This window comes from Typha angustifolia, chromosome 3, assembly GCF_048772165.1.
Source record: "Typha angustifolia cultivar Huaian chromosome 3, ASM4877216v1, whole genome shotgun sequence".
Classification (NCBI taxonomy): domain Eukaryota; kingdom Viridiplantae; phylum Streptophyta; class Magnoliopsida; order Poales; family Typhaceae; genus Typha; species Typha angustifolia.
The window spans coordinates 5,365,915-5,384,808 of NC_133241.1; the positions used below are offsets into that span (position 1 = coordinate 5,365,915).

Here is an 18,894-nt window from a genome sequence, read left to right on the forward strand (position 1 = left end):
TAGACTAAGACTGGATCACGAGAGAGTGGGGTACAACCAAAGAGAATGATCGCCGGATCAAAGGGAAGATTGCCTGCACGCTGTGGGCTCTCTGGAAAAGTAGAAACGAAGTGGTCTTTGGCCGGAAGAGGAGGGCGGAGCTAGCAGTGGTCCGATCTGCCGTCGCGATGGCGGAGGAGTATGGGCTCAAGACAGAAGAGAGGCAGGGGAAGACAAGGATGAGGAGGAAGCGTTGGGAACCTCCGGACTCGGGCTGGACAAAAGCCAACACAGACGGTTCGTTCAAGCCAGGCGCATACCAAGGAGGTGCAGCGACTATCCTCCGGAATGCTGAAGGTGAGCTAGTCCAGGCGGCATGGGAGCCGTGCCCGAGCGTCTCGGCGTTGCAAACCGAGCTCTGGGCCATCAGATTGGCCCTGCAGGTGGCGAGCAGAGAAAGCCGGTTGGTGATAGAAACGGACTGCTCGGAGGCCATTAGATGCATGCAGCAAGTGGACCACTGTCCATGGCGAGTCCGTAATCTGGCGCAGGAGTGCGCGGAGCTAGCGAAAGAATTCGTGGAAGTCCGGCTTGCCCACGTAGGGAGGGAAGCCAATGCAGTGGCAGACTGGGCAGCAGCGAAGGCGAGGGTGGCCTCGGGCTACTGCTACGCCGAACGGCTAACCCAGGTTCCATCTGAGCTGTGTAATCTTCTACTTGTCAACGCGGCAACGCCTCGACCGTCCATTAATATATAGCTGGTCACAGCTCTTTGTTTTTTCAAAAAAAAAAAAAAAAATTATTGTGAATTTGGATGTACATATGCTAAAAGATTTATTTGTATTGTAGCATAATTTATTTTTGGAATGGGTTATTGCAAGGAGAGGTTTAATATATTTACCTTTATTTTTTGTTCAAAAAAAATAAAAAATAAAAAAATCCTTCTGGTATTATTAAATCTCTCGTCGACTCTATCCTCACTTCCTCCTCCTTCCTACTCTCTGCAAAGCCCTCCCTTCTCCCAAAGACCGCGGAACGCAATCCCTCTCACTCCGCCGATGGCGCTCGCGCTGCACTCCGCGAATTCTTCGTGTTTCCACGTCCTCGGCACCGAAACTAAGCCTTCGCGAAGGCAAAACTTCCCCTTCTCCCCTTCGATTTCCCTTCTATTTTCCCCCCTCAAATGCTTTTGCCTGTAATATTTCCAGTTAATCGAGTTTCTCTCCTTGTCTTCTCCAGCTTGGCCACCAAAGTGTTCGTCGGATTGAAGCCCCAGTCCTCGGCGGGTATACATGTTTGTTCTTATTGGGCATCCGTTAGGGTTCTCTTTGGTGTCTGGAATGCAAGATTCGATACGTATGCGCTCATGATGTCTTCTTTGTTTCAATTTGGCAGATGCTTTTGGCTCTGGTTCACCAAATGTTAGTGCTGGCTTTCACAGTAAAGTTCATCAGAGCCTCTCATTGAGGTAAATTTGAGTTCGGCAAGGAAGAAAAGAAAAGAAATACATCTTTTTCCTTCTTCAGTATTCATTAATAAGTATCGCACAATTTATAGTGTTTTAGAATTGTTTATCTGTGCATGTGCATTTATTTTTTTTATTTATTTTGTTCTTTTTATTTTATATTTCATAGATTTTATGGTTCTTAAACGTTTGGAAACACTTATCCGTGCCCCCCCCCCTCCCCAAAGTTTGTAAGACATGGTAGCTTTTCTAGCTGGAGGGACTTGCCGAGGAAGTCACTTGAGTATATTATTAACATCGATCAGTATTGGTTCTCTTTTAGCCATTTTAAATTCCTCTGTATCTTCAAGTGTGCACGAATTGATGAAACTTGGGATAAGGGGATTTACAATGTGCTTACCTGGCACTCATACTGATGCTAAAAATTGTAGTGGAGGAGCATAAATAAGTTAGTGTGTATCTCAAGGGGATAAATAATACAGTTTCCTAGTTGCTTTCTATGCATAGAAAGAAAATTAAGATGCATGAGGAGGTTTATCTCTGTAACTCAAGTATCCCAAATTTTTTACTATATTGATCATTTCTTACAATAGTCAGCCATAGGGATTTGCAGTGGAACTATCCAAATTAAGCAACTTTTCCCTGCTAATATTTCATCAACCCAAAATATTCGAAAGGTTTCAGACTCTATTTAGGGCCACTTTCAATGATGGATTACCTTGCAAATGAGTTTCATTATAATTTTTTAAGCAAATTACTGTTTTACTGCCTATGCGCCCGCCCTAGATGAATATTTCAAGGCCCTGCCTTTGGTCCCACCTAGGCGACCACCTTGGCACCTTGTATCATGTTCTTTTATATAGTGGACCTTGAAATTCAAACTGTTGAAAACAATGGTAAACTTATGAATTCTAATGGCTTAGAATAGTTCTTAACCAAAATGCTTTGCTTTATTGTATGTCTTTATTTAAACTTTTGTTTTAGTCATTATTTGGTTTTTTTTTTGTGGAACTGTCTTGATTTTTAGGCAACTGCCTAATGCCTAGGCATTGCATGACCTCTGCCTGCCTATCTACCTCTTACAATCTCTGAAAAATCTTGTTCCTAGTAGCCTGATTCTTGGTGACTATTCCAATTGTAGAAGCCAATGTTCTTATCCCTCTCTTTATTCTATGTTCTATAGTTATAATAATACTTCCACTTTTTATAGTCCTTTTCTTTACCGTTATTTATAATTTGTGGAATATAGCCCATTGTTATAATGAAAGTATCATCCTTGCTAGAGAGAGTGATTTGAGCTTGAATCTCAAGTATCGAGGTCATAATTCCAATACCTAATTGTTTGATCATATATATATATTTATTATAGTACAATTAGTTTTTTTTGATAAGTTGTGATTGCAACTTGTCACTTGTAAGTTGTAACAGTGGATATTCGTAACAAAATTTCAAAATATTATGTAAAGTACTATTTCCTAGATAAAATCATAAAAGAGAGAATTGCGCTTATAAATTGTAGATATTCATTTTCTCTTTCTAGCTGTGCTGCAGTTCTGGATTTCCTTTAAATCTTTGGTTGGCACTTGTTGCTAAATGAGTATTGCCCGCTTAATCGGAATAAATGATACTCTTTCTTCATTTGACTTACTGTGTCTCAGAAATATCATGAAACTATATCAACATTTTTCTGCTTAATCTGCAGAATATTGATACTAAAGAGAAATATCTGACATGCTGAGAATTATTCTGATTTAGATACAATGAGAGTGTCGAAATATCACTCCTTATAGCCTACTGTTAGAATTCAAGATGGATATAGATCAACCATGGTACAAGACCTGTTAAAAACTGAAAATGTAGTCAATTGGATAATTTGTCAAGTAACAGAATCTGCTCGCAGCATTTTCTTTAAAGCATCAATATAAGATGGCAATCATTTAGGGGAATGAGAGGATGCTAAAGAGGTCTTAATATTCTACTTAATTGAAGTAAAGGTGAGAGCAGTCATATGTTGGGATTGTATTGGAACTTTGAGTTTATGACAAAGTGAGCATCTATATGTGGAATGATTTAGGATGGCATGACTGGACATTGAAGGGAAAAATGGGTCTTGGTTAGTTAGCCCTGTTCTAAATTATTGAAGGTGATAATGTGATATTATAAGGAGAGGAGTGAAACTTGGTTTGAATTTGTGGTGGCTGTTAACGGGGAGTTGAAGAGGAAAAGGTGCAATGATAGGGAATCTAACCTGGTATAAGATAAGCATTGATCTGGCAGGTTGAAACCAGTGAAGAGGCAAATGAGAATCATTTGTGGAGAGGTGATAAAGCAATTTATCAGATTGAAGGAGAGAATCTGGATACTTATTGAATGATGAAAAGAAGTGGAGAAAAGATCTTTATATCCTGATTTTGAGTAGAAAATATGGGAAAGGAAAGAATTCTCAACTTTGTGAGGACTATATCAGTTAAAAGGCACAAATCAAAGAGGAGAGACATAAGGAAGATTATATTAGGAGGGGACTAAAGAAAAACATTGGAAGCTTAAAGACAATGAGGATAACATGCATGGAAGCTAACAATTGGGGAATAATATCCTTAGAGTGACAAATATAACCGAATTGTGTGATCATAAGTTAAATTGAAGGAAAACCAATGCATGTAAAGATCAAGGTGCTATGAAACAATGTGAAATCAACAAATCATAAATCACAGTGGTACCATAGAATATATTGGTCAACTAACTTGGGAGGAAGTGAATGTGTTAACTAGCCTGGTTAAGTATTCATGAATAGTAGTGGTAAAACTTTGTTGCTAGTTCAAACTTTTATTGCGCAAGATTATAAAGAAGTGATTCTTTGTGATGTTGGCATAATGCTGGTGGCAAAGGTTTTGCTTATGCGACAATAAATTGCTGACTAAGCTGAACATGGCTATTTGTTTGCCAAACTGTGTGCTCTGTCCAACAACAAGATGTTTGTCATGCATCCAATGAAGTTTGGAACTTCGGATAGGATTGAGTCCCAAACAAGTGCTTGTATATTTAAATTTTAAGTTAGCAACTTTTTTTTTGTGTAATTTTGCTATGCCCCTAAACATATTGTGTCCTAGTTTTGTAAGATTTGATGTATTGTTGTGTCTATATTGTGTCATATCTGTGTCTTGTGTTTGTGTACATTCTTCTTACGAAGCAAGAATTTATGCTGGCCGTATTTCATTCTTGTAGCCTTTTATTTTGGTCTATGGTACTTGGATGATATTTGGTGGACTATCCTCTGCACAATCCAGTCAACTGAGATATTTGAGGAATAGGATCCATCAAATTCTGCAGCATTTGAGTATTGTAACTATTGTGTGTAATGTGGATTATATGATAGAAGGCATGCATATTGCTACCTTGTTATGCCGTTACTTATTATGTTTTGATCTTCAATCATATCTTGCATGACATCACTTCAGCTTGCTGATTGTCATTATTTTCTCTTACCGGGTCTTTATCATGTATAGGCTGTCGAACAAGAGTCAAAGGAGAGGACGCATTTATATGATGCCAATTGGCACACCAAGAGTGCCATATAGAACTCCTGGTGAAGGAACTTGGCAGTGGGTTGACCTATGGAATGCTCTAGTAAGATATGACAGTGTCAATATACGGTGCTTTTACATTTTGCATTAATGGCAACTAAATTTGTGTACTTGTGTACTTGATGTGCAGTATCGAGACCGAGTTATTTTTATCGGGCAACATATAGATGAAGAATTTAGTAATCAAGTGCTGGCAACCATGTTGTATCTCGATAGTATTGAGTCTTCCAAAAAATTATATCTATACATCAACGGCCCAGGAGGAGATGTGAGTACTTTGGGGTGCATCCGTTATTCTATTTATTTTTCATGTCATTCTGGTTCAATTATCCTGAGTTAAATCTCAATTACAGTTTACAAAACATTTGTTGGTCTGGAAGTAGTTTAAGTTGGTAGAGCTATTGAGATGGGACTCAAGCTTGACAGCCATTAAGTATTCGAGTTCGGATTCTTTATAGTTCTTAGTGATCAATATAATATAAATTATGGCGAACAGTTTATACTAGTTATAAAGTTTGAATATGGAGGTGGATCTAAGCTCTCTATTATGCCATATCATGTCTAGATACTTCAAGTTGCCTTTTTCTTAGACTTGACAACTCTAGGAATTAAAGATGACCCTCTTCACTATATCGAGTAGATTCATTTAAAAGATCCTATCTGACAACCAAGACCAACTTTTTCCTATTATTATGGCAATGAATAGTGAACAAAGAAACAAAGAGTTTATAGAATATTGCAGCCCTTCCTGAAATCATTATTGAAAATTGCATATTGCTTGTTGGTTTGTTTGTTGATGAGTTTAATTGATTGTGATTAACTTTTGGGTTTTGAGTATACATGGCATTTCATACATACCATAGTACACTGTATGCCTTACATTATGTTGCCAAATTTTACACATAGGGTATAATTTCTTCTAAGTTAGAAGTTTCTGATCACTTGAGTGCATCTTCAATTTCTTTAGTCTAATATCTGATAGTGGTGAGGTGGGTGGATATGAGTTGAGCTCAGGTGGGAAGAAGATAATAACGAGAGACGGCGAGAGAGGAAAGGAAATAAATATATTTTATAAGGGCAGGCGAAATCGGTTTGAGCTGAAGATGAGAGAAGATTAGAAAAAGTAGTGGGAGTAGAGTGAAAGATCCTAAGAAACGTTTCAAGATAATCCAGAAAGAAACTGTACTAGGTAAAAATGTATTCTTCGTCAATATTATTCTTTATTATCATTAATATTCCTCTTACTATTACTAGTGGTATATACATGTAACTATGCTATTTATTCCTTTCTTCAATTCTACTTAGAAATTATAACTACTCTTTTATTGTATTATGATTCTCATTTATTATTATCATTATTATTATTAGTATTTACTTGTACTATTATTATTATAACTAATGTTGTTGACACAGGAGCTAATACTAATATGTTATTAATTATTATTTTTACATTTATAACGTTTTCTTACTATTATTTTATTCTTATTCTTAATTTGGGTTATTACAATGTGGCTAGGTTATATCTAGCATTCTATTGTAAGCGGGCTGCTTATGAATGTTTCAATTATGAGAAGTTCTACTATTGATAAGAAAAAGATTATATTTCCTGTAATTAGCAGCTGAAGAGGGGGCTTTAAATGGCTTTGGACTCCTAATACTTGTTTACTTGAAATGGCTTCTGCGACCACAAAACAGTATCTGGCTTCTTTGAAAACATATTTTAAATGTTTAATGTTGCATGCTTTAGGTTTCTCTATTAACATCCTAGGTCAGTTATTTTCCTGTAAAAATTAGCATGCCATGCCTTGTTCATGCCTCCGTAGCTGAATCTTATTTGATATGATGAATGAATTTAGTTCCTTCTCGTTCTTTTCAGTTTCAATTTGAGCAGCCTCTTCCAGAACTTTGGCTATTTAAATCCTATTATAGGGTTGTCAACTTTTGGTACTCTACTTTGGGTGAAATATGTTCTTATGAATAAGAAGATGTTACATCTATTATTGACCTTCTATACATCTGTTAAGAGTATGATCTATCATAATATCATATCATATGAAGTCCTGCATATTGGTTCTACCACAACTCTTGAGGCAAGTTAATAGGCTGGGTGGCAATTGATATTTCCATAGTAGCCCTTGGATAGGAAAGAATGAAGGTAGGGGTACTGAAAAGTTTGCCTTCTTTTTTTAATCTTTTGAGGAATCACTAACTAGTAGCATCTGTTGATAAGCCCTGGATGACCCAGTAATGCAAAGAAATGGTAACATTAAACTTCAGATATTTTGAAAATTGGGACTTGGAAGACATCTAATTAACAACTATGATCTCTATGTAATAGAAAATTATAGATGTGTTGGAAGTCTGGAACATCATTAGTATATATTAACTTGCTAGGTGAGGAGTCTCGAACCATCTCCATTTGTCATACTTTTAAGATCTCATTGAAAAATGTAGAGGACATATAAAAAGAATTTGGTGAGACAACTAAGACTTGTATGACATGTGAGACTTGATTGTTGCTCCCTGCTGGCAGATCAGGGTTAGAGAGAGCCTCTATAGAATAGTGTACAAGATTGTCCTCATCAAATCAGATTCCTTATTGTCTAGAGTCTTGCGCACTTGGACGTTTTACTTTTGTTCTTTTTTTCTTTTTTTAACAAGAACCTTGAAAGCTTGGATTACTATCCTGCTTATGCATTTTTATGCCCATCGGCACGGCCGACACAGGTCTATACGTATTGCGCCAGTGAATTATCATCACCGATAGTGGGGAATACCTCGATACTCCCATACTTGCTACTAGGAATGAACATATCTTATTTTAAATAAGCCTAATTTGAGTCCCTGTCATCTCTTTTGATACCTCTTGGTATGTGGGATATGACCTATATAGATTATACGTCGAATTTTAGAAATGAAATGAAAACTCGATTTTCTCAAAGTTATCTGGCCCAACTTAGAAAATCTGAGAAAAATTGAGAAAAATGATGAGATTAGAATCATCTAATTGCATATGTTATACTAATATCTAGTGTCAAATGACTTTATATTAGCCTTTAAAACCTTTTTAAGGCCTTAGAAAGGTTTATAAATTATATTTTTTGACTAGTTAGCAAGTCTATGGCACACTTGATCGGTATGGCACATGTCAGCAATATGTATTGTGCCGAGCCAAGGTCGGCAAGCCCTGTGTCTTTGGTATGGTAATCCTTAGTCCTGATATAAATGTAAGTTATTTAGTTCACTTATCTTATCTAATTTGATAATTGCAGCTGACACCAAGCATGGCTATATATGACACTATGCAAAGCTTGAAAAGTTCAGTTGGTACTCAATGTGTAGGCTATGCATATAACTTAGCAGGATTTCTTCTTGCAGCCGGGGAAAAGGTTTGATTCTTTAAAGCCTATTTTAGGTCGTACTCCTTTTTGTGCTAGATATTTGCATGTATCGTTCTTTCGATTAAGAACTTCTTTGTTTCTCCTCTTCTACCTTATTAAGGGTAGCCGTCTTGCTATGCCTCTTTGTCGGATTGCACTTCAGTCTCCCGCTGGATCAGCCCGAGGCCAGGTTCTGATTCTTATTCGCAATTTTAGATTTCTATCCTTAGAAAAGTCACTATAATTGCCAATTAGTTTTCTGGTAGCATTATTTGGTGGGCACTTTCGACAGGCTGATGATATTCGTAATGAAGCAAATGAGCTCCTTCGAATCAGAGACTACCTGTTTGGCGAGTTAGCAGAAAAGACAGGCCAACCTGTTGAAAAGGTATGCTTCTGTTACTGTGGTCATACACACATTTACTTCATATGCTTGCTATTGAGTAAAATTTCGTGAAAACTGCTTTGATGTTGAGTTTCTATGATATACTTCTGAATTTGCCTATAACTTGGTCTGCAATACTATTGAGTAATTGATGAATAATGTCATCTTTAATATGCACTAATCTTGTTTAAAAGTATGATTTTTCATTTCTTTTTTTCATGTTAGTTTGCTATTTACATGTGGGGGTGTTGATAGGTTGAATTCTAGTTAGATAGATCCATTTATGATTTCAACGTGCCAACCAATTGTATTAGACTTACTGAAATTGAGGCCGCTGGAATTGCCACTCTTAGAAGATCTTATTTATGCATGTTTTATGATTTCTCTTCTGATATTGTTTTATAGGCATTGGTTAAATATATTTTCTTTCTTCTCCCTCGATTTAATCAATTGCAGATCAACAAAGATCTGAGCCGCTTGAAGCGATTCAATTCTCAAGAAGCCCTGGAATATGGACTTATCGATCGTATCCTTAGACCTGCAAGGATCAAGGCTGATGCGCCTCGTAAAGAACAGAGCGGGACAGGGCTTGGTTAGTTAAGGCCACTGCTGCTAATGTATCTGATTCAGTCATATCATTGTCTCTGTAACCCTCAAAAGATTAAGACACCAGAAAATGTACTAGATCATCTTTTTCATAGTTGCAATGCATTTACTATACAAAAATTTAAGGGCACCATCGTGTTACTTGCCTTTACAGTGAATATTATCAGCAGTTATTTTTAGGTTCTTTACATCTCATTGCGATTTCAGGTAACGGGGCGTTGTTGATATAGCATTCTTTGTTCCTTCGTGATATAGCTTTTCCGATGTATTGGACTTCGTTCTCTTATGCACTTACCTTCATGATAGCTGACCATATGAATGAACAGTGCAATATTTAGCATATTCGACATTTTTGCCGCCCTTTTTGGCATAATTTTGCATCGGAGGCACCAACTTTGAAGAACATGCCTTCACCCTGGTGAGAACAGTTGCCGTGCTAGTGATACAAGAGTTTAAGTGAAACCTTGCTACATTAACTTGAGCTTATTCCAGTATGTCTCTTTATTGTAATCAAACAATAGCTTAACTTAATACTTGTTTATTAATACTTCTCTCCTCTTCCTTTTGTTCATTATTTGTGTGGGCAATTTGCAGATTGGTAGAATAGGCCCCTCTTTTGTTCAATATTCGGTGTCTAATATGTTCTATAGATAACTGTTGCCAACATAATATGTTTTGGTCTACTAATAAGATTTGAGATTTTTTATTATACCTGAATTGGTTGTCATGTGTGTTGAAGCCCTAATACTAGTTGTCTGCTCATACTCAATCAATTAATGGCCAAGAATAAGTGTTGCAAGTGCTTTAGTTGTATCATTGGGTCAATTCAGTCAAGCCCTAATAAGTGTTGAAAGATATAATTACTTTTCCCAAATAAAATCTCAAGTCAAAACATGTTAGGTTAGGCAAATCTTCGATTCGTTTGAGAGACATTTCAACATCGTTCCCACGTTAAAGCATATTAAAAGTTCTTGAGGGCCTTTCAAATGCCAACATGGCCATTTGAACGGCATGCCTGAAAGGCATGAGTGCAGGTCACACTCACAAAACTCCACCTTGACTTGCACTCAAGTCAATACATTATTGATACTCATCTAACCTCTAGTTGCAAACATACAATTGTCATCCCGCCAAAAACCCCAAAGGGGGATTACCTTCAAACGCCAATCAAGTCCAAGCAATGCGTGAACTTGTGAGCAGTGACTTGTTTGGTAGGTTTCTTAATGTGTGAATCTAACTGACGATAATGTCATCCTTTATCATAATATCTAAAACAAAGTGATTCTGGATATCAATGTGCTTCATATACATAGTGTTCTTTGTTAAATTTATTGCACTTTGATTATCACAAAACAAAATCGTGACTGACATCTTGATGTATCCCTGTTGGTTTTTTCATGTATTTGATATGGATTTTTTTTATTAATTTTGAGCTAAATTTTAAGTGGGGCTCACACATTATTAATGATGGTTTAATAGTAGAATTAATTTAGCTTAAACAGTACTTTATTGTCATATATTTACTTAGTTAAATTCATGAAAGAAGTGAATAAAAATTGACTCTAAAATGGGTATCATGACAATGAAAAATAAAGAAAAGTGAGTTTAGTACTATATTGGATATTTGAGAAATATTAGTATAGTATATAAGTAACAAACTTCTTATGGGTTTTGGGCCCCAAAAGGGGTAGTTATTTTGTGGCTCAGCTCGGTTTGGTTCACACGCACGGGTTAAGTCTAATTTTAATTTTTGCATGATACGGGTTCAAATATGGTCTGGTTTGGGTTAGTTGGTTGGATGAACCTGCGTCGAAGTGGTGTGTCTCTTCGATGAACAGTTAATCAGTCATTGGTTTCAGACCCAAAATGGTGCATCTCTTCACGTTGTAACTGTTAATTGGTTTCAAACCCGAAATGGTGCATCTATTTGTGACCATTTGCATCTTTTCATCGAGCTTGTTTAATTCTATAAATAGGCTATCAGTCTGCATAATTTGATACACATAATTTTGGTTCATTCTTTCTAAGTCTGGGTCAAATCTTAAGTTTGAGTCTGCATTTGAGAGAGAGCACAGCACGATTCAGGTTCAACAAGGCATTCGAATAGCTGCTTCTTTTTGAGTGCAAGACAGTCGTTGTATCTTAGGAGACTGATGTCCACTATTCCAGAAGCAACCGGTGAAGGGCAAATTGGTCTTAAGGAGATAGTGTTCAACACTAGACTCGACTATTTAGAATTTTATATTTTGTAATCTGTAAGTTTTTTTATTAATTAATTTATTTTTTATTTGATTTTTTGTGACTCTTTGGAATCAGATAGTTATCGGCTTATCGCCAACAATCTTAAGACCAAATTTTTGGTTGTTACTCTGATTCCTGTTAGTGTTCTTTTCTTCTGATCGAATTTTTATTTTTCTTTCATTCTTTTAGATGGATGAAATAGTAAATAGTACTATTAACCCTATCACTACTCTAGTACTTACAGTTTATGGAGAAAAGTCTAAGAAGTTCTGTGGTGCAGAATTTAAGAGATGGCAACAGAAAATGCTCTTTTATTTGACCACCTTGAACTTGGCTAAATTATTACATGAATATGTGCCTGAACTCCGAAAGGAAGAAACTGATAGGCAAGTAGTTGTTGTAGTGGATGCGTGAAAGCACGCCGACTTTCTTTGCCAAAAACTATATCCTCAATGGACTGGACAACTCATTGTATAACATGTATAGTTTAATAAAAACGTCCAAGGAATTATGAGAATCTTTAGACAAGAAGTACAAGACGGAAGATGTCGGTGCAAAGAAATTTGTAGTCGATAAATTTCTTGAGTACAAGATGGTTGACACTAAATCAGTGATTAACTAGGTGCAAGATCTTCAAGCGATAATTTTATAAGATTCATGCTGAAAGGATGGAGATTAATGAATCATTCGAAGTGGCGGGTATTATTGAAAAATTGCCACCGTCTTAGAGGGATTTCAAAAATTACCTAAAGCTCAAGTGTAAGGAAAAAATGACACTTGAAGAACTTATTGTTAGATTGAAGATAGAAGAAGACAATTATACTGCTGAAAAGAAAATTAGAAGCCAGTACATGTCAAAGGCAAGTGTTGTGGAGTCCACAAAGAACAAGAAAAGGAAGCATACCGACGAATGCTCTAAAAGTGGCGACGCAAAGAAGTTCAAGGGTAAATGCTACGTCTGTGACAAGCAAGGGCATTGTGCTCAAGACTACCGTTTGCGCAAAAGAAGGAGAACTCTGAAAAGAAGAAGCCATAAGCCAATATAACTGAAGTGGAAAACCTTCGTTCTGATGTTGATGACATGCACCTCTCCGCTGTTGTCTCCGAAGTAAACCTGATTGGTGATAATCGTAAAGAATGGTGGGTAGACACTAGAGCTAATCGACACATTTGTGCCAACAGGTAGATATTTTCATCTTATCAAACTGCAATAGATGAAAAACTTTACATGGGCAATTCAATGACTTCCAAGGTGGAAGAAATAGGGAAGGTCGTGTTAAAGTTGACTTCAGAAAAAGAACTTACTCTTAATGATGTGATGCATGTGCCCGACATGCGAAAGAATCTGGTTTTGAGATTATTATTGAGTAAGAAATGTTTTAAGTTGGTGTTTGAGTCTGATAAGTTTGTACTTATCAAAAATGTCATGTTGGAAGGGGCTACTTGTCAAATGGCCTCTTAAAAAATGTAATTATTGTGACTCTAAACATAAATAAAGATGAATCTTCTTACTTGCTTGAGTCTTATGGAATTTGGCATGGTAGATTAGGGAATGTTAATTATGATATATTGCGTAGATTAATTAATCTTAACATGTTGCCTAATTTTTAAATTAATTTAAATAATAAATATGAAATATGTGTTGAAGCCAAATTGGCTAAGGTTTCGTTTCATTCCATGGAACGAAGTACAGAACCTCTAGAATTTATACATACCGATGTATGTGATTTAAAATTTATTCAAACTAGAGGTGGAAAAAAATATTTTATTATTTTTATTGACGATTGTATAAGATACTGTTATGTGTATTTGCTAAGAAATAAAGATGAGGCATTAGAAATATTTCTACATTTCAAAATTGAGGTTAAGAACCAACTTAGCAGAAAGATTAAAATGCTAAGAAATGATAGAGGTGGTGAAGATGAGTTACCATTTGCACAATTATGTGCATAAAATGGAATTATTCATCAAACAACGGCTCCTTACGCTTCACAGCAAAATGGTATTGCTGAACGTAAGAATAAAACTCTGAAAGAGATGATGAATGCCACGTTAATAAGTTCTGGTTTACCCTAGAATTTGTGGGGGGAAGCTTTGCTTTCTGCAAATCACATTCTCAACCGGTTACCCATAAGAAATTGGATAAATCACCATATAAGTTATGGAAAGGTCGAAAACCTAACTATAAATTCTTAAGAGTGGGGGTGCCTAGCAAAAATTGCAATTCCAGTTTTTTAAAAAATAAAAATTAGACCTAAAACTGTTGATTGTATATTCATTGGTTATGCTCATAATAGTATTGCATATCAATTCTTGGTTCACAAATCTGATAATTTTGAGATACATGAGAATACAATTATTGAGTCTAGGAATGCATCATTCTTTGAGAATATATTTCCATATAAATCTACATCAGAAGTAACTTCTCTGAAAAGAACTTATGAAAATAAGCAGGACCAAGAGTCCATGCAAGAAGAAAATGATAGTAAATCTAGACGAAGTAAGAGGGCAAGGACTTCTACATCTTTTGGTCCTAATTTTCTAACATATTTGTTAGAAAAAGAACCTCAGAGTTATAAGGAAGCAATGTCTACTCCTAAAGCTCCTTCATGGAAAGAAGCTATTGATAGTGAGGTTGAATCCATTTTGCAAAATCATACCTGAGAATTGGTGGATCTTCCACCAGGGTGTAAACCTTTGGGTTACAAATGGATCTTTAAAAGAAAGATAAAAGCAGATAGTTCAATTGATAAATATAAGGGGAGACTTGTAGTCAAAGGATATAGATAGATAGAAGGGATAAATTACTTTGATACATATTCATCTGTAACAAGAATAACGTATATCCGATTAATAATTGCTCTTGCGGCATTATATAATCTAGAAATATATCAGATGGATGTGAAAACTGTATTATTGAATGGTGAATTAAATGAAGAAATCTATATGGAACAACTCGAAGAGTTTGTGGCTCTAGGATGAGAGAGAAAGGTGTGCAAATTAGTTAAATATCTTTATGGGCTTAAACAAGCACTTAAACAATGGCATGAAAAATTTGACCTAGTTATGATTTCAAATGGTTTTCACATTAATGAATGTGATAAATGCGTTTATGTAAAATGCACTTCAAATAATTATGTCATTGTATGTCTTTATGTGGATGACATGATAATAATTGGTAGCAATATTAATATCATTAAAGCTACCAAGAACATGTTGGCTAATAAGTTCGATACGAAAGATATGGGAGTTGCAGATGTGATTCTTGGTATTAAGATCACTAAGGCAACTGAAGGGCATGTTATAACTCAATCACATTATATTGAGAAATTACTCGATAACTTTGATAAAGATAATAACAATCTAGCCAGAACACCTATAGATGTGAATCTTTATCTCACAAAGAATACATGTGAATGTATATCTCAGTTAGAATATTCTTAGATAATAGGCAGTTTGATGTACGTCATGAATTGCATTCGTCCGGATATTACGTACTCCGTGAGTAAACTGAGTAGATATACAAGTAATCCAAGTAGTGATCACTGGGAGGCGATAGTTAGGTACTCAGATATTTGAGATACACCACTAACTATGGATTGTACTATTTAAGATATCCAGCAGTACTTGAAGGGTACACTGATGCAAATTAGATTTCTGATATAAAAGATACCAAATCCATGAGCTAGATTTATTTGGGGGTGCATTTATTTCATGGAAATTTTCTAAACAAACATGTATAGTTAGATTTACTATGGAATCTGAATTTATAGCATTAGATAAGGTTGGAGAAGAAGCAGAATAACTTCAAAATTTTTTAGAAGATATTCCTATGTGGCCAAAACCTGTGTTCGTAATTTGCATACATTGTAATAGTCAATCGGCTATCGGAAGAGCACAGTGTCAAATGTATAACTGTAAGTCACGACATATACGTCGTAGATATAATACAGTGCGACAATTGATCTCAAATGGTATAATATCCATTGATTATGTGAAATCAAAGGATAACATCGCAGATCTATTAACAAAAAGTTTAATAAGAGATCAAGTATATTGTTCATCGAGGAGAATGGGTTTGAAGCCTACCACCTAGAGTAACGACACAACGGCAACCCAACCTAGTTGACTAGAGATCCCAAGATCTAGGTTCAAAGGGACAACTAAGTTGTGGGGGCGTTCTCTGAAATCACTAAGAAATTATATTTCATACACCTTTCCTATAATAACATAGTGATAAATCTGTACTAAGTGTTAGGGTAAGCAATGCTTTTAACGACTCTTATACTTTGGAAATCTAAGTGGAGTATGGTAGGATACTCTTAATAAGAGGTTACCTATGTGAGTGATAAATCTCTAGAACACTCAAAAAATTACCAACCATGCCTAGGATCGGAATGGACACAACATATAGAAGTGACTATGTTGAAAAGAGCCGTGTGTGTATTATTGTCTTGGTTTATACAAAAGCTGAATAGTTCAAGACATCATGTTCACTGGTTAACGAATAAATTCGATAATACTTCATTATGGAAGATTCAAAGCCAAAAGCTACCTATCTTGATGTGGTAACTTTTCATTGTACTCTCGATCAAGTCTGCATTTCATATGCATTTTCAGCCAATTCATTCATGTGGGGGATTGTTGGTAATTTCATGTATTTGACATAAATTTTTTATTAACTTTGAGTTAAGTTTTAAGTGGGGCTCACATATCATTAATGATAGTTTAACGGTGGAATTAATTTAGCTCAAAGAGTACTTTATTGTTATATATTAATTTAGTCAAATCCATGAAGAGAAATGAATGAAGCTCTAAAGTGGGTATTATGGAATGAAAAATAAAAAAAAAGTGAGTTTAGTACCATATTAGATATTTGAGAAATGCTAGTATGGTATATAAGTAACAAATTTTTTATGGAATTTAGGCCCCAAAAGGGGTACCTATTTTGTGGCTCAGCTCGATTTGGTTCGCACGTACGGGTTAAGTCTAATTTTAATTTTTACTTGATACGGGTTCAAATCTGGTCTGGTTCGGATTGGTTGGTTGAATAAACCTGCGTCGAAGTGGTGTGTCTCTTCGATAAATAATTAATCAGTCAGTTAGTTGGTTTCAGACTCGAAATGGTGCATCTCTTCATGTTGTAACTGTTAATTAGTTTCAGACCCAAAATGGTGCATCCATTCGTGACCATTTGCATCTTTTCGTTGAGCTTATTTAATCCTATAAATGGGCTGTCAGTCTGTATAATTTGATATACAGAATTTTAGTTCATTCTTTCTAAGTCTGGGTCGAGTCTTAAGTCTGAGCCTACATTTGAGAGAGAACACAACACGGTTCAGGTTCAATAAGACATTAGAATAGCTGCTTCTTTTCGAATGTAAGACAGTCGTTGTATCTTAGGAGACCAACGTCCATTGTTCTAGAAGCAATCGGTGGAGGACGAATTGGTCTTAAGAAGATAGTGTTCAATACTAGACTTGACTATTCAGAATTTTATACTATGTAATCTATAAGTTTATTTAATTAATTTATTTATTTTTGATCGAGTTTTTTGTGATTCTTTAGAATCAGATTATTACCGCCAACAAACTCTTCAATCTAATCTCTCAACCAAATTGTTTCATTGACCGCTTCTATTATCATCATGTGCTTTACCTCTATGGTAGATAAAATTGATTTTCAACGGAGATTACCACCTCAAAGATCTTCGTCTGTTCAAATCATCCACAAAATCTAACAACATACCCTATGATGAATGTAGAGTTCAAATCAATGTCTCTTGTAATACTTAAGTATTTATTTCAATGTTCGTCAATTAGGGGTGAAATTGGATTAGATAGTGCTCAACCCACATCTGGATTCATATTTTTTTATCTAAATAATAATTCGAATACAGATATTAGATGGATAGCAAAATTTAAACATATATCCTAACTAAACATATACTGATAATTTTTGGATAGAGTATCAGATTTTAAACGGATGCCGATAGAATTTTAAACAAGTTATGGTCTTTTATTTAGAGACAATTAATATAAAAATGTTAAGAGTTTTAAAAAATCAATTTTTTGCATGTCAAATACATAAAAAAATTGGCAAAATTAATATAATACATCATTAGAAACAATATCGATATTTACTATTTAAATAAGCAAACTAAAAATTATAAATTATTAAAAAAAATATATATGTAAACGAATATCTGATATCCGTATCCGAATCTCAAAATTATATCCGACCCTACCCAAATATGTATCCGGGTTTTATTCAAAAATCATATCTGTATCCCAATCAAATAGTAATTTTTTTTTTCAAATCCAGTTTAAATCGAGTAGGATAGTGGGTTGGAGTTAATCCGACCGGTTTTCACCCCTACCCCTTTCCTAGATTAGTCATGTAATAGCATTGTCCAGTATTTATTTCCTTTATTTCCTTTTTCAATTTCTTATTCCTTTTAGAAGTCTTAAAATTAAAAATACTAAAATGACTTCCATAATGGAAAACAAGCTACCTTAGTATTCTTTTGTTATCTAATTTAGTCAGCAACGTCCCTTGCCCATTTATCCTATTAATTAAACGGGTCATTTGCATGAAAATTTTTTAGTTTTCTAATTGGCAGAAATAGACATCCTCATTATCAAATTATAATTTTGGATATTTTTTACTAATTTAGCTCTAACAAATTTTAAAAACGCTATCATATCCTAAAAAACCGATGCATCACCTATGTAATTTATAATATGCACGTGTGCATCGAGATTTAAAAAAAAATGTTACGCATCATCTATGTAATTTATATGTATCGTAAATACAGAAGGTATGTTCTAATTTTAAAAAATAAAAATGTCACGCATTACCTATGTAATATATACGCATCACCTATGCAATATGTACGTTGCAATTTTAATGATGTGTGCATTAAGATCTTAAAAAAAATGTTACGCACTAGATATGTAATTTAGACGTATATCTAATATCAAAAAGTACGTTCTAATTTTTAACAGTATACACCTCGAAGTTTAATTCGATTAGATAAATAATAAATTAATCTAAATCAGTAAAAGTAGCCTAAATTTGTAATTTGATAATAGATGAGCCGATATATCAAACATAATTTGCCGAAATGGTATATCTGATATTTAAACCAAAAATTGGGGCAAAGTAGCTTATATTTATTTCCTATATTTTCTTTTTCCCTATTTTATAATCCAAAATTGTGATAAAAGAACCATACCTCGCATCTTCTATTAT

The 18,894-nt window shown here is 35.0% G+C and overlaps 1 protein-coding gene across 1 annotated transcript; it reads left to right on the forward strand.

The window, feature by feature from the left end:
• Positions 1 to 956: 956 nt before the first annotated feature.
• LOC140758450 (ATP-dependent Clp protease proteolytic subunit-related protein 2, chloroplastic) lies at positions 957 to 9,589 on the forward strand. The gene is made up of 9 exons (XM_073094622.1): positions 957 to 1,111; positions 1,219 to 1,265; positions 1,375 to 1,447; positions 4,951 to 5,071; positions 5,159 to 5,296; positions 8,301 to 8,417; positions 8,530 to 8,598; positions 8,701 to 8,796; positions 9,250 to 9,589. The coding sequence occupies exons 1-9, from the start codon at positions 1,038 to 1,040 to the stop codon at positions 9,388 to 9,390; spliced, it is 876 nt and encodes a 291-aa protein (XP_072950723.1). The 5' UTR covers positions 957 to 1,037; the 3' UTR covers positions 9,391 to 9,589.
• Positions 9,590 to 18,894: the final 9,305 nt, after the last annotated feature.